The following is a 14,450-nucleotide window of genomic DNA, read 5'->3' as shown; positions in this document are numbered from 1 at the left end:
TTTTCATAATCTTTTTTTCTTTTACACCTACACATAAACACTCATCTTTGATGTGTTTCCTTTCAGATCTTACACTTCATTTTTTTCCTAGCTCATCATTACCCAGCTGACATCCTTTTTATTCCTATCACAATTCCTAGAACATATTAATATTATGGCTTGTACAAATAGTGCTTCGCTGTTTTCTGACATAATTTTCACTCCTATCAGCATTGTACAAGATAAAAGTGACAAGTGCTGGCATTTTACACAAAAAACACCATGCTTAACATGACATACTGCTTTTCTCCAGTCTTCTAATGTCACAGCAGCAAGAGCCTCAAACAGTATATTTATTTATTTATTTATTTATTTATTTTACCCCTAGATGGAAATACTTGACATATTATATTATGAATACTGGTATTATTCTTTGCAGGATTTCAGATTAGTTCTAAGGAACATAAGTCTGAATGATATGGCAGTAGTCAGAGGAGTACAAACCCATTTATTTGGAACATTGGTGCTCCATAACTAATGGCAGAAGTTCGACTTTCCTTGTACCTTGACCAATTTATATCATTAACTGGTCAGTCTGGTGTATGTTTCATTTTTAGCAAATTAGAAGAAGGCAATTTGTTCTCCTGCTTATTGTAACAGCATGATGAAAATAACTACATATCTAGAAGGCATTCCTAGATAATGCTGGTTCTATCAGTATCCTTTTTAGGAAAAAAAAGTGTTGTCCATATGCACACTATATGGTCAAAAGTATCCAGACACCCCCAAAAACATATGTTTTTCATATTAGGTGCATTGTGCTGCCACCTACTGCCAGGTACTCCATATCAGTGACCTCAGTAGTCATTACACATCATGAGAGAGCAGAATGGGGCGCTCCGCGGAATTCACAGACTTCGAACGTGGTCAAGTGATTGAATGTCACTTTTATCATACATCTGCATGCGAGATTTTCACACTCCTAAACATCCCTAGGTCTACTGTTTCCAATATGATAGTGAAGTGGAAACGTGAAGGGACACGTACAGCACAAAAGCGTATAGGCTGACCTCATCTGTTGACTGACAGAGACCGCCTACAGTTGAAGAGGGTCGTAATGTGTAATAGGCAGACATCTATCCAGACCATCACACAGGAATTCCAAACTGCATCAGGATCCACTGCAAGTACTGTGACAGTTAGGTGGGAGGTGAGAAAACTTCAGTTTTATGGTCAAGCGGCTGCTCAGAAGCCACGCATCATGCCGGTAAACGCCAAATGACGCCTCGCTGGGTGTAAGGAGTGTAAACATTGGACGATTGAACAGTGGTAAAACATTATGTGGTGTGACTAATCACAGTACACAATGTGGCAATGCAATGGCAGGGTGTGGGTATAGCGAATTCCCGATGAACGCCATCTGCCAGCATATGTAGTGCCAACAGTAAAATTCGGAGGCAGCAGTGTTATGGTGTAGTCATGTTTTTTATGGAGGGGGCTTGCACCCCTTGTTGTTTTGCATGACACTGTCACAGAAAGGCCTACACTGACGTTTCAAGCACCTTCTTGCTTCCCACTGTTGAAGAGCAATTCGGAGATGGCAATTGCATCTTTCAACATGATCGAGCACCTGTTCATAATGCACGGCCTGTGGCGGAGCGGTTACATGACAATAACATCCCTGTAATGGACGGGCCTGCACAGAGTCCTGACCTGAATCCTATAGAACACCTTTGGGATGTTTTGGAATGAAAACTTCGTGCCAGGCCTCACCGACCAACATCGAAACGTCTTCTCAGTGCAGCACTCCGTGAAGAATGGGCTGCCATTCTCCAAGAATCCTTCCAGTCCCTGACTGAACATATGCCTGTGAGAGTGGAAGCTGTCATCAAGGCTAAGGGTGGTCCAACATCATATTGAATTCCAGAATTACCGATGGAGGGTGCCATGAACTTTTAATTCATTTTCAGCCAGTTGTCCAGACAATTTTGATGACATAGTGTAAATGATGATTCAAAGTTTTACTTTTTTAAGTCATACATGAGAAATGAAACTGGAATGAAACTCTTGTCAGGTTCTGGATGTAATATGAGTCAAGGCTGACTAATACTTTGTTTTTACAATACTCGTCACACACTGTCACAATGCCATTTGATGTACGTGAATTCATATTTCATCTGAACAGACCATTGGCCATTATAATACTGGTGCTTTTTTTTATCTCATAAAGTGTACCCTCTCCTTAGCTAAGTCATCTCACTCGCACATGATGAATCATTTATTCTGCATATCGTTGATTTCAAAACTTCTAACATTTGTCTTCTCCACCTGTACTGTCATTCCTTTCTCCTTCTCATCATCAGTAAATTTATTTACGTTAACAGTGACATAGTGGAACCCAGTGGTGAATAAGCTCATTAAAGAGTTAAATGCTAGAGCTTACTTTTGCCAATAATATGCAGGTGATTTAGTTATACGAATACTTGGCAAACTTGCATGGAGCATTGGAAAACTGACACACACTATTCTGAACACTGTGCAAAACTAGCATAAGAAATTTCAATGAAACTCTACTGGTAGAGGGGACAGTGAAGTATCCAGTTGTAACCTTTGATGTGAAACATGGACCCCTCGTATAAAGAATATATTAAGTTTATCCATTACGGATGTTTAAGAACCCGTGACTGTTTATTCAATGTAAATAAATAAAATTGCAACCAGTGCTTTCTTGAAATAGTTATTTAGTCCATGAATCGGTTCTCATCTATCTGCTTCCATTCTGATGGCCAGTTGGTACCACATAACTCACTTTTACGGAATTTGTATGCATAAACACTAAGATAATGAAACTTTGCCAGCATCTAGCATGTGCTATACAACTGTTACTTGTAACAAAGTTATAGTATTTTATTCACATTACCTCTAGCTGAAATTAACAGACTCTGCCTTTACTGATATTCCAGATCATGTTAATGTAAGAATAAAAGAAAGTCAGCAATTCATTTGAAGTTTTGTTCTTGTTTTTAAATTTTAAATATAAAGTTCATGGTCATACAAACAGCTCCAGTTCATTGCAAAAACTATAACTCTGTATTATTTTATTCCTGGATATTCATGTTAACGCCAGTCCAGATTGAAGTATTTGCTTATAAACTGACCTTATTACATATATTAACACCAGATTCTTTGAAATTTGTTCTTGTAATAATATAATTATCTATTTTATTTTTGGCTTTCAGTTAGTGCCAGTTTTGTTTAAAATATTTGCCCATACACCGATTTTAACACATGCATCATCATCATCATCATCATCATCATGAAAGACTGATTATGCCTTTCAGCGTTCAGTCTGGAGCATAGCCCCCCCCCCCCTTATATCTTAGGAGTCCCTGGTTTGTCAGTTAGAGGTGGGACTCCGTCATCTCCAAAGGTCCGAGGCATTTTGCTCTGATTGTTGCCAGCATCATATTTAAAGTACCAGGGAAGCAGGTTGCTAGCCTTACTTGCCCCGAGTCCCATTGGGTTTTACCCCTAACGGCTGAGGGACTAACCGGTGGATTTGGTAGTCTTTGCCGTATGAGCACAAAGGTGACCACAACTCAGAATATGTCCGAGATGCCCAGCCTTATTCCAAAGTAACTGGTATCCCGACTGTCGGGACCACTTACTTGGCCACTCGTACGTTGCCCGTGGTTCATGAACTAGGACATGACTACAGGAACCCACACCATGAACCACTAACACATGCAGACAAAAACAAATAATATCTGTGAGGAAAGTAAGCCTATTTCATGTCTTTGTAAGAAGTAACAGTTGTATAGCACAAGTTGGATGCTGGCAAAGTTTCATTATCACATTGCATATGCATACATATTGTGTAAAAGTGCTGTAGTACCAACTGGCCAACACAATAGAAGCAGACGGATGGTTATTAACAACAGAAGATGCCCATACTGTTGCAGTACGTACAAAACTAATTTGGATCCAAATCAGCATATAAACAGTACTCGTGGCAATACACTAAAGCATGTTCCACCTTCTTGTCACAGAGCCGGCACCCAACATTACACTTTGAAATACCTATGCAACTTCCTCAAAAGGTTCAAAAACTGGTTCATGGAATAAATAACTACTTCAAAAATGTGACTGGTTGCAGTTTTATGTATTTACAATAAGGTATATGTTGTGTTGGCAGAAGAGCCAACACCGTGTTACGAGGGGAGGCCGAAATGCACGCGTTTTAGCTCACGCAGGCTGACCTGAGGAGGGAAGAACTATACTGATGTGAGGTCTGGAACATGACAAGGAATGAGAATTCAGAAAGTGGACGTAATTAGTTTGATACTGAACTTTAATCCATTAATGATGAACATCGCTCTTAATGGTACATGATTCACAATATTATCTGTTCAGAATTATAGTAACTGAAAATGGCGCCTTGCTAGGTCGTAGCAAATGACGTAGCTGAAGGCTAAACTGTCGTCTCTGCAAATGAGAGTGTATGTAGTCAGTGAACCATCGCTAGCAAAGTCTGCTGTACAACTGGGGCGAGTGCAAGGGAGTCTCTCTCGACTAGACCTGCCGTGTGGTGGCACTCGGTCTGCAATCACTGATAGTGGCGACACACGGGTCTGACATATACTAACGGACCGTGGCCGATTTAAAGGCTACCACCTAACAAGTGTGGTGTTTGGCGGTGACACCACAGTATATATGTTCCAAGGCAAAAGATGCTCTTACGTGCACAATAAGACCTTATGGAAAAAGCCCAGAAGTACGTTCCAGGTCTGTAATAAGGCCTATGAAGGCATCAACGTGGCATACACGCTAAAAACTAAAAAAAAATTGGCAATCTTTAGGACACCCAAATCCGACACTAATATAATGAATGTGTTAAATTTGGGAATGATCAGGGAAATGCTAGCTGACTACCCAGTTTTCAGCTGCTTCAACAAACCTTTCAATGTAACAATCAACCATTCATGTATACAGTCTTGTTTATTGATGAACGAATAACAGATGATGGTGCTGGAGCCGGCGTACAGAGGGTACAGCATAGACTACACAGCTCAATATGTCTAGGGAAGCTGGCTAAATTATTCCAGACAGAAACATTTACCATTGTGGATGCGCATAGAGGGGAAGCTATATAGGTACTACAAGAATCATGCCATCTATGCTCATTCAGACAGCCAAGCAGTTCTAAAATCCCTATCAGCCCCAGCAATGAGATCAAGATTGTGACAGAACGCCACAAATCTTCTGGTGAGGCTAGGGGAAAGCAACAGGATAAATGTGCTGTTCGTCCCTGGTCACTTAGAAATTGGTAGTAATAAACAAGCAGATAGATTGGAAAGGCAAGAACAACATCAAGATTTGTTGGACCAGAGCCTGTCTTCACCATCACTAAGGAAATGGCAAAATCTAAACCACATAGCTGAATCGAGAGAAAGCACACAGAATATTACGACTAAAATCAAAAACCAAAAGCATGGCAAGCTAATGAAGCTGAAGCCATGTTTTAAAAGAAGTTCTGGAATCTTGGCCTGAAACAAATCAGATTAAACTCAAGGTAGGTCTAAAGTCTGGCCATGAGAACTTGAAGAAGCCTGACCATGATGGGTATAGAGAAGTAAGTTCCTATGTGGAGACCATGTGATGCGGAAGATGAAACTGCACCACTTTCAATTTTTCAGTGTGAAGCACTGGAGCCAAAATATAAAATATGTGAGTCATTAACTCCTGAAGAGATTGCATCTAACAAAGACCTAATAAAGCACAAAGATTATTACACTAAAATCCAAAAACGAAAAACAAAAAAATGGCAAGCTGTAATGATACTGAAACCGTGTTTTAAGAGAAGTTTTGCAATCTTGGGCTGAAACAAATTTTCTTTAGTAATTTCTACCTGCTCCACCCACTCTTCTCACATTTCTCCCCGACAATTCTGTATGACTCCATGCATGTTTTATGGAGTTTGTAAATGTCATTTACTTTAATAAAAGCACAAGAAATGTTCCAGATAAAAATTAGTAGTTAACTTTAATGTGTTCCAGTCAATATTGGCTGTTTTATCACTGTTCTCATAACCCACTTTGCAATGTTAAATATTCATTCTCCATTACCTAAAAATACAGCATAACTCAGAATGCTATATTAATAATCACAATGCAGTCAAATAAGTAAATAAAAATGTCTACAGTAGATGGGAACTGTAAAAGAACTTAATAAAACATCAGTGATTCTCACCTGCTGTTCAACTTTGCCCTCATGGTGAATTTTTACATCTTTTACACTTCCTGTGGGTTCCAGCACAACTTCCAAGTAGAACATGTCTGAGGAAATGAACCAGTCAAAACCAGTTGGCCCCGCTACAAACTTCAGCCTACAGGAAAAAAAGAATGAGTTAATACTAATATGAACAAAGACTAGTTTAAATAATATTCAACAAGCACATGCCAATACCTCACAGAAGTGTGGTTGACTGAAATCGTACAACATTTATAAAAATAATGCACAAGAAAGAGAGAACTATTGCATTTATTTTGATTTTGTCCATTTTTAAAAGCATTATAATACATATAGTCTATTTTGGAGATTGGTTAATTGTTTCTGGTATTAAGCACACCACTGCACATGTGCGTGCGTGTACACACACACACACACACACACACACACACACACACACACACACACAAAAGCAGGATGACAAAGTTTGTATGTGGTTGTCGTTTGAGGTCAACACGTTTATAAAGGTAGGAAAACTAATATGTGAAACTGCAATTTGTGAAACAGTGCTCATCAAGAAATGGTATCTCTCAATATCAATGGGCAATCCACTATTCCCATAATAAAAAGAGAAGAGTAAATGAGAAACAATTCAGGAAAAGAACTCCATAAAAGAATAAACTGTCATTATCTAAGAAAATCTTAAGTGTTTTAACAGCTACATAACTATGATAATCCGATGTAAAACATAATGTTGGAAGCTGGAATAGTTAACAGAAGAAAAGAAGGAAAAATTGATGAGACTTTTTAATTGGGTCAACAGCAATGATTCTAATCAACCTGAATCGAACTCCTTTTGGACACACAAAATATGCACTACAACAGTCATCAACAAGTATAAATGGGGGCAAAAGAGCTGAACACCTGTTACACTGCAAGATTTGTGATCGGCAGAAGTAATAAACAAAAGATAATGAGCTTTAGAGAAGGAGACTCATGAATAAGTAGACAATTTATTGGAAGAACTTTGTTAACTGGAAGAAAGGAGCCAATCTGTTGAGAATGTACCAATTTTGTTCTTTATGCACTGAGGACTTCACTATGCAAACTTGACTGTACTGTACCTATCTTGCCATGTGGCAACACAATACAATGTATCCATTACGTGAATTACAACACAACTGGCGACAATTGTGGGAATTTTTCTTGTTCATTACATAACCATGCACCCTACGCAACAGGTTACATTCTCTGGTGTGCTGATGGCAATCATGCTATAGCAACTTCTGTAACAGCAGTTAGAGGGACAGAGACATCATTAAGCCTTGTTGTCTGCATTGCTCTCCCAGCAGTCAGCCACAAATCTGCCACCATTCCTGCCTTATAACGAGACTGCGGAAGAGTGGGAAGCATATGAGAAGTGCCTCTGACAGAACTCTGCCGTATTCCAGGTAACGGATCAAGCTACCGGAAAATCACTTTTCCAGTTGTTCTCACGCGGTATGTACCAGCTTTTGTGCAAACTGGCGCCTCTCCCGCAACCAGCAACTTACACAAAATATGTGCTCTATTAACTTCCCACTTTCATTGACACTTCCATGCCATTGCATTCTGTGTGGGATTTTATCAGTGTCATAAACAGCCTGATCAGTAATACCATGTAGGGGCATCTGAACTGCTGGGGTCCAGTAGGAAGTCTTGCTTTGTGACGCCAGTAAACAAGGAAACATATGCGAAGGAGATCTACATCTACATCTACATCTATACTCCGCAAGCCACCTGACCGTGTGTGGCAGAGGGTACCTTGAGTACCTCTATCGGTTCTCCCTTCTATTCCAGTCTCGTATTGTTCGTGGAAAGAAGGATTGTCGGTATGCCTCTGTGTGGGCTCTAATCTCTCTGATTTTATCCTCATGGTCTCTTCGTGAGATATACGTAGGAGGGAGCAATATACTGCTTGACTCTTCGGTGAAGGTATGTTCTCAAAACTTTGACAAAAGCCCGTACCGAGCTACTGAGCGTCTCTCCTGCAGAGTCTTCCACTGGAGTTTATCTATCATCTCCGTAACGCTTTCGCAATTACTAAATGATCTTGTAACGAAGTGCGCTGCTCTCAATTGGATCTTCCCTATATCTTCTATCAACCCTATCTGGTACGGATCCCACACTGCTGAGCAGTATTCAAGCAGTGGGCGAACAAGTGTACTGTAACCTACTTCCTTTGTTTTCGGATTGCATTTCCTTAGGATTCTTCCAATGAATCTCAGTCTGGCATCTGCTTTACCGACGATCAACATTATATGATCATTCCATTTTAAATCACTCCTAATGCGTACTCCCAGATAATTTATGGTATTAACTGCTTCCAGTTGCTGACCTGCTATTTTGTAGCTAAATGATAAAGGATCTATCTTTCTGTGTATTCGCAGCACATTACACTTGTCTACATTGAGATTCAATTGCCATTCCCTGCACCATGCGTCAATTCGCTGCAGATCCTCCTGCATTTCAGTACAATTTTCCATTGTTACAACCTCTCGATACACCACAGCATCAACTGCAAAAAGCCTCAATGAACTTCCGATGTCATCCAATAGGTCATTTATGTATATTGTGAATAGCAACGGTCCTATGACACTCTCCTGCGGCACACCTGAAATCACTCTTACTTCAGAAGACTTCTCTCCACTGAGAATGACATGCTGTGTCCTGTTATCTAGGAACTCCTCAATCCAATCACACAATTGGTCTGATAGTCCATATGCTCTTACTTTGTTCATTAAACGACTGTGGGGAACTGTATCGAACGCCTTGCAGAAGTCAAGCAACACGGCATCTACCTGTGAACCCGTGTCTATGGCCCTCTGAGTCTCGTGGACGAATAGCGCGAGCTGGGTTTCACATGACCGTCTTTTTCGAAACCCATGCTGATTCCTACAGAGTAGATTTCTAGTCTCCAGAAAATTCATTAAACTCAAACACAATACGTGTTCCAAAATTCTACAACTGATCGACGATAGAGATATAGGTCTATAGTTCTGCACATCTGTTCGACGTCCCTTCTTGAAAACGGGGATGACCTGTGCCCTTTTCCAATCCTTTGGAACGCTACGCTCTTCTAGAGACCTACGGTACACCGCTGCAAGAAGGGGGGCAAGTTCCTTCGCGTACTCTGTGTAAAACTGAACTGGTATCCCATCAGGTCCAGAGGCCTTTCCTCTTTTGAGCGATTTTAATTGTTTCTCAATCCCTCTGTCGTCTATTTCGATATCTACCATTTTGTCATCTGTGCGACAATCTAGAGAAGGAACTACAGTGCAATCTTCCTCTGTGAAACAACTTTGGAAAAAGACATTTAGTATTTCGGCCTTTAGTCTGTCATCCTCTGTTTCAGTACCATTTTGGTCACAGAGTGTCTGGACATTTTGTTTTGATCCACCTACCGCTTTGACATAAGACCAAAATTTCTTAGGATTTTCTGCCAAGTCAGTACATAGAACTTTACTTTCGAATTCATTGAATGCCTCTCGCATAGCCCTCCTCACACTACATTTCGCTTCACGTAATTTTTGTTTGTCTGCAAGGCTTTGGCTATGTTTATGTTTGCTGTGAAGTTCCCTTTGCTTCCGCAGCAGTTTTCTAACTCAGTTGTTGTACCACGGTGGCTCTTTTCCATCTCTTACGATCTTGCTTGGCACATACTCATCTAACGCATTATGTACGACGGTTTTGAACTTTGTCCACTGATCCTCAACACTATCTGTACTTGAGACAAAACTTTTGTGTTGAGCCAACAGGTACTCTGAAATCTGCTTTTTGTCACTTTTTCCAAACAGAAAAATCTTCCTACCCTTTTTAATATTCCTGTTTACGGCTGAAATCATCGATGCCGTAACCGCTTTATGATCGCTGATTCCCTGTTCTGCGTTAACTTTTTCAAATAGTTTGGGTCTGTTTGTCACCAGAAGGTCTAATATGTTATCGCCACGAGTCGGTTCTCTGTTTAACTGCTCAAGGTAGTTTTCAGATAAAGCACTTAAAAAAATTTCACTGGATTCTTTGTCCCTGCCACCCGTTATGAACGTCTGAGTCTCCCAGTCTATATCCGGCAAATTAAAATCTCCACCCAGAACTATAACATGGTGGGGAAATCTAGTCGAAATATTTTCCAAATTATCCTTCAGGTGCTCAGCCACAACAGCTGCTGAGCCAGGGGGCCTATAGAGACATCCAATTACCATGTCTGAGCCTGCTTTAACCGTGACCTTCACCCAAATCATTTCACATTTCGGATCTCCGTCAATTTCCTTCGATACTATTGCACTTCTTATCGTTATAAACACGCCTCCCCCTTCACTGTCCAGCCTGTCTCTGCGGTATACATTTCAATCTGAGTTTAGGATTTCATTACTGTTTACATCTGGTTTCAGCCAACTTTTTGTCCCCAGTACTATATGGGCGTTGTGACCGTTTATTAATGAGAGCAGTTCTGGGACCTTTCTGTAGACGCTCCTGCAGTTTACTATTAGCACATTAATATTGTTATTCCCTGTTGCATTTTGCTTACTCCTACCTTGCCGCGTCTCAGGAGGTGTCTTGTCGGGCCTAGGGAGGGGATTCTCTAACCTAAAAAACCCCCATGTGCACTCCACACGTACTCCGCTACCCTTGTAGCCGCTTCCGGCGTGTAGTGCACGCCTGACCTATTCAGGGGGCCCCTACATTTCTCCACCCGATAGCGGAGGTCGAGAAATTTGCACCCCAGATCTCCGCAGAATCGTCTGAGCCTCTGGTTTAAGCCTTCCACTCGGCTCCAAACCAGAGGACCTCAATCGGTTCTGGGAACGATACAACAAATAGTTAGCTCTGATTTCACCCCGCGAGCGAGGCTTTCCACCTTCACCAATTCCGCCAACCGCCTGTACAAACTGAGGATGACCTCTGAACCCAGACGGCAGGAGTCATTGGTGCCGAAATGAGCAACAATTTGCAGTCGGGTGCACCCAGTGCTCTCTATCGCTGCCGGTAGGGCCTCCTCCACATCTCGGATGAGACCCCCCGGCAAGCAGACAGAGTGAACACTGGCCTTCTTCCCCGACCTTCCTGCTATTTCCCTAAGGGGCTCCGTCACCCGCCTAACGTTGGAGCTCCCAATAACTAATAAACCCCTCCCCCCGTGTGCCTGCTCGGACCTTGCTGAAGGAGCAGCCACATGTCCACTCACAGGCAGAGCGGGCGATGCCACACGGCCAGCCTCCACATTGACCCTCCGCCTCGTGCGCCGCGAACGCCGCTGAACCCGCCACTCCCCTTGGGGAGAGGGTGGCCCAACCGCGCCCAGTACCCGCGAAGATGTCTCGACAGCAGGGACAGTGGGTGAAGCATGTAACACCTGGGGTGTACCTTGCGATGCACCAGACTCCCCACTGCTGCTACACTCCGAGGCAGCAGCCTGAAGATGGCTGACTGCGGCCATCAACACGCTCAGCTGTTCGCGAACAGTGGCCAGCTCCTCCTGCATCCGTACACAGCAGTCACACATCCTATCCATCCTAAGGAATCAATTTATTGAAAAGAGTTAATCAACCTTTAACTAGACTGCTAATTCACTAAAGGTGGCTGTTTATTCACTAAACTGTGGTTGCTAGCCACTTCTTGTAGAAAACAATGAAAATAGCGCTACCTGTCTCTGGACTGTATTGAAAACAAACACTAGCACTACTGGCACTATGGTTGACTAAAGGGACTCTCTCTGACTGTATTCAAAACAAACACAAAATCTATGGAACACTATTAATAGCACCCGACAATTAAAGCTTCCTAAAAGCAAATACACAGGGAAGAAGAAGTAACAAGTAAGAAAAATACAGTTAATACTTAAATTAAGGTAGCTCGCTGCACAGCAGACGTGAAGCAGACGGCAGTTACGACGACACTGACTCTACTGATTAGCAACACGATCAGACACCTCCAGATAAGAAGGGGCATCAGAAAGTGTCAGAGGACCCTACTTTGGATTAAAATGGGGCCAATCCTTCAAAGTTTCTCAGGTCACAAGCTGTCAATCAGAGCTCTGGGGTAAGGTGGCGGCCGTCGCATCAGACTAGGGAGAGGGATCCACCTTTGCCGACAAAGCAACTGCAACGACAATGGACATTAATATGATTTCATCAGCTTCTCATACTGTATTGGTGTCACCTAAGAAACTGTTCATCATGCTCACTTTGCACAATAAACAAGTTCAGCTACAGGTTGGTACCGGGGCCTCTGCATCTGTTTTAAAGACTCAAACATATCTCCAGCTTGGTGTGCCGCCCCTTCAATCCACATTTCGCCACTTCATGCTATGCACAGTCCTGACACATTAATGTGATCACCTGTCAAAAGCCTGAAAAACAATCTGTCAAAAACATGAAAAACCAAATTTTGAAGTGTGGACGTGCCTAAAGAGAGTCAGTGAGGTTGTGAAGGATACTGACAGGAATGTGGAGTATACTGACATTTTCTCTAGTGGTCTAGGAAAAATGGAGAACTCAAAGGCACACATTACGTTAGAGAAACCGAAGTACCCTCACTTCTTCCATGCATGACCTGTACCCCTTGTACTACAGGATGCCATCAAGAATGAGCTAGATAGACTGACAGTCTTGGACATCAATGAATCCATATCAGCAGGTGAATGGGCAACACCTTTGGTTATTGTGAAAAAACTTTCAGGGAAATTTTGTCTGTGTGGAGACTTCGAAGTGATACCCAGTTCTCAGTCAGAGATCAATTAGTATCCCACATGAGCTTTTCTCTGCACTCACAGCAGGTCACTCTCTCCGGAGCTTGCTTACAAATACCCCTAGGTGAGGAATCATTGTAAGCCTTGGTAGTCAACGCGTTGTACAGATTATATCATTTCAAATGCTTAGTTATCAGGGCGGCCAGTGGCCCAGCAATCTTTCAAAGGTTCCTCAGGCAACTGCTGCAGCATGTTCCAGGCTGCATAAATTATCTAGATAACACTGTAATTAAAAGGGCCGCAATGGAAGAACACTTAGGAAACTTGTGATGGCTGTTCCACACCCATCAGTCCACAGGCCTCAAATGCAATCTTGAAAAATCTCTCTCTCTTTCAACAGTCAATGGAATACCTAGCGTACATCATCTCTTGTGAAGGTATTAAGCCCACACAGAAGGTGGTCCAAGCCATCACCCCACTTCCTCGCCCCACAAATGTAAAGCAGCTCCAGTCCTCCTTGGGAAAAGTAACATATGACAGTCAACAGCCGTTGTCTTCGTCTTTCCATCCTAATCAGTTGGTGAGGGTGAAAGACAAGTGCCGACTTCTAAAATTTTTACCACGTGTTGCATCTATTGTGCATCCACCCAACACCTTGCAGAAGAAGGGTGTGTCTTTTGTTTGGTCGAAGGCATGTGAAAAAGCATTCAAGACCCTGAGACAAACCTTCATATCAGCACCGTGTTTTGCTATATTTCAACAGGCAAACATCTAGTTGTGGCGGGGGACATCTCTGAATGGGACTTACGAGGCCATCCTGGTACATAGAGATGAGGACAGCTCTTAACGTCCGATCACATATGCAGTGAAGATGCTCAATACTGCAGAGAAGAGGTAGTCACAAACTGGGAAAGAGCCCTCATGATTGTCTTTGTGCTGAAGAAACTTCATTTATTCTTATATGGAACAAAGTTTTACCTCTTTACAGATCATAAGCCACTGACCTCCATCTTTGGCCCTGCAGCAAAATTACATAAGAACTGTGCACTCTTTCTCAGAAGGTATAATTACAAAATTCACTTTTGCACTACAACTCAATGTTCCAACAAGGATGCTCTATCCTGTCTCCTGATGGGCCCCAAATGAGAGTTCAATCAATCCAAGATCTTCTGCTCCCATTTGGATGAAAAGGTTCACAGGGTAGTGGGTGCTTTTCCCCTCGCAGGGGCTGCGCAGCCGCACCCATGGCCAAGGACACCATCTTAAAACAGGTACGGCCGTACATATAAAAAAGGCTGGCTGGACTACATTCGCAGTCGGGACTCCAATCCATTGCAACAGTACTTCCAGCCACTGGCTAATCCTGGCGGATGAAGTGATCTTACCAATCAGAGGTAGTCCCAGCAGAACCTCTGCAACTGACAATCTTACAACTCTTGAACCAAGGCCACTGAGACATCTTGTGAATTAAACTGCTTGCACAGCGTCATGTATATTGGCTAGGCATAGACCAGAA

At 42.2% G+C, this 14,450-nt stretch overlaps 1 protein-coding gene across 1 annotated transcript in view; it reads right to left on the bottom strand.

Annotated features, from left to right (window-relative positions):
• The window catches only part of LOC126177099 (mediator of RNA polymerase II transcription subunit 1-like), a 208,641-nt gene that overhangs the window by 153,583 nt on the left and 40,608 nt on the right, over positions 1 to 14,450 (bottom strand). Inside the window, exon 4 of the mRNA XM_049924359.1 lies at positions 6,229 to 6,364. Coding sequence (XP_049780316.1) covers positions 6,229 to 6,364 — 136 coding nt within the window. The remainder of the gene's footprint in view (positions 1 to 6,228; positions 6,365 to 14,450) is intronic.

The sequence above is a fragment of the Schistocerca cancellata genome, chromosome 3 (assembly GCF_023864275.1).
Source record: "Schistocerca cancellata isolate TAMUIC-IGC-003103 chromosome 3, iqSchCanc2.1, whole genome shotgun sequence".
Classification (NCBI taxonomy): Eukaryota; Metazoa; Arthropoda; class Insecta; order Orthoptera; family Acrididae; genus Schistocerca; species Schistocerca cancellata.
The sequence above is the reverse complement of the archived record's forward strand: the minus strand, read 5'-3'. Positions and strand labels throughout refer to the sequence as shown.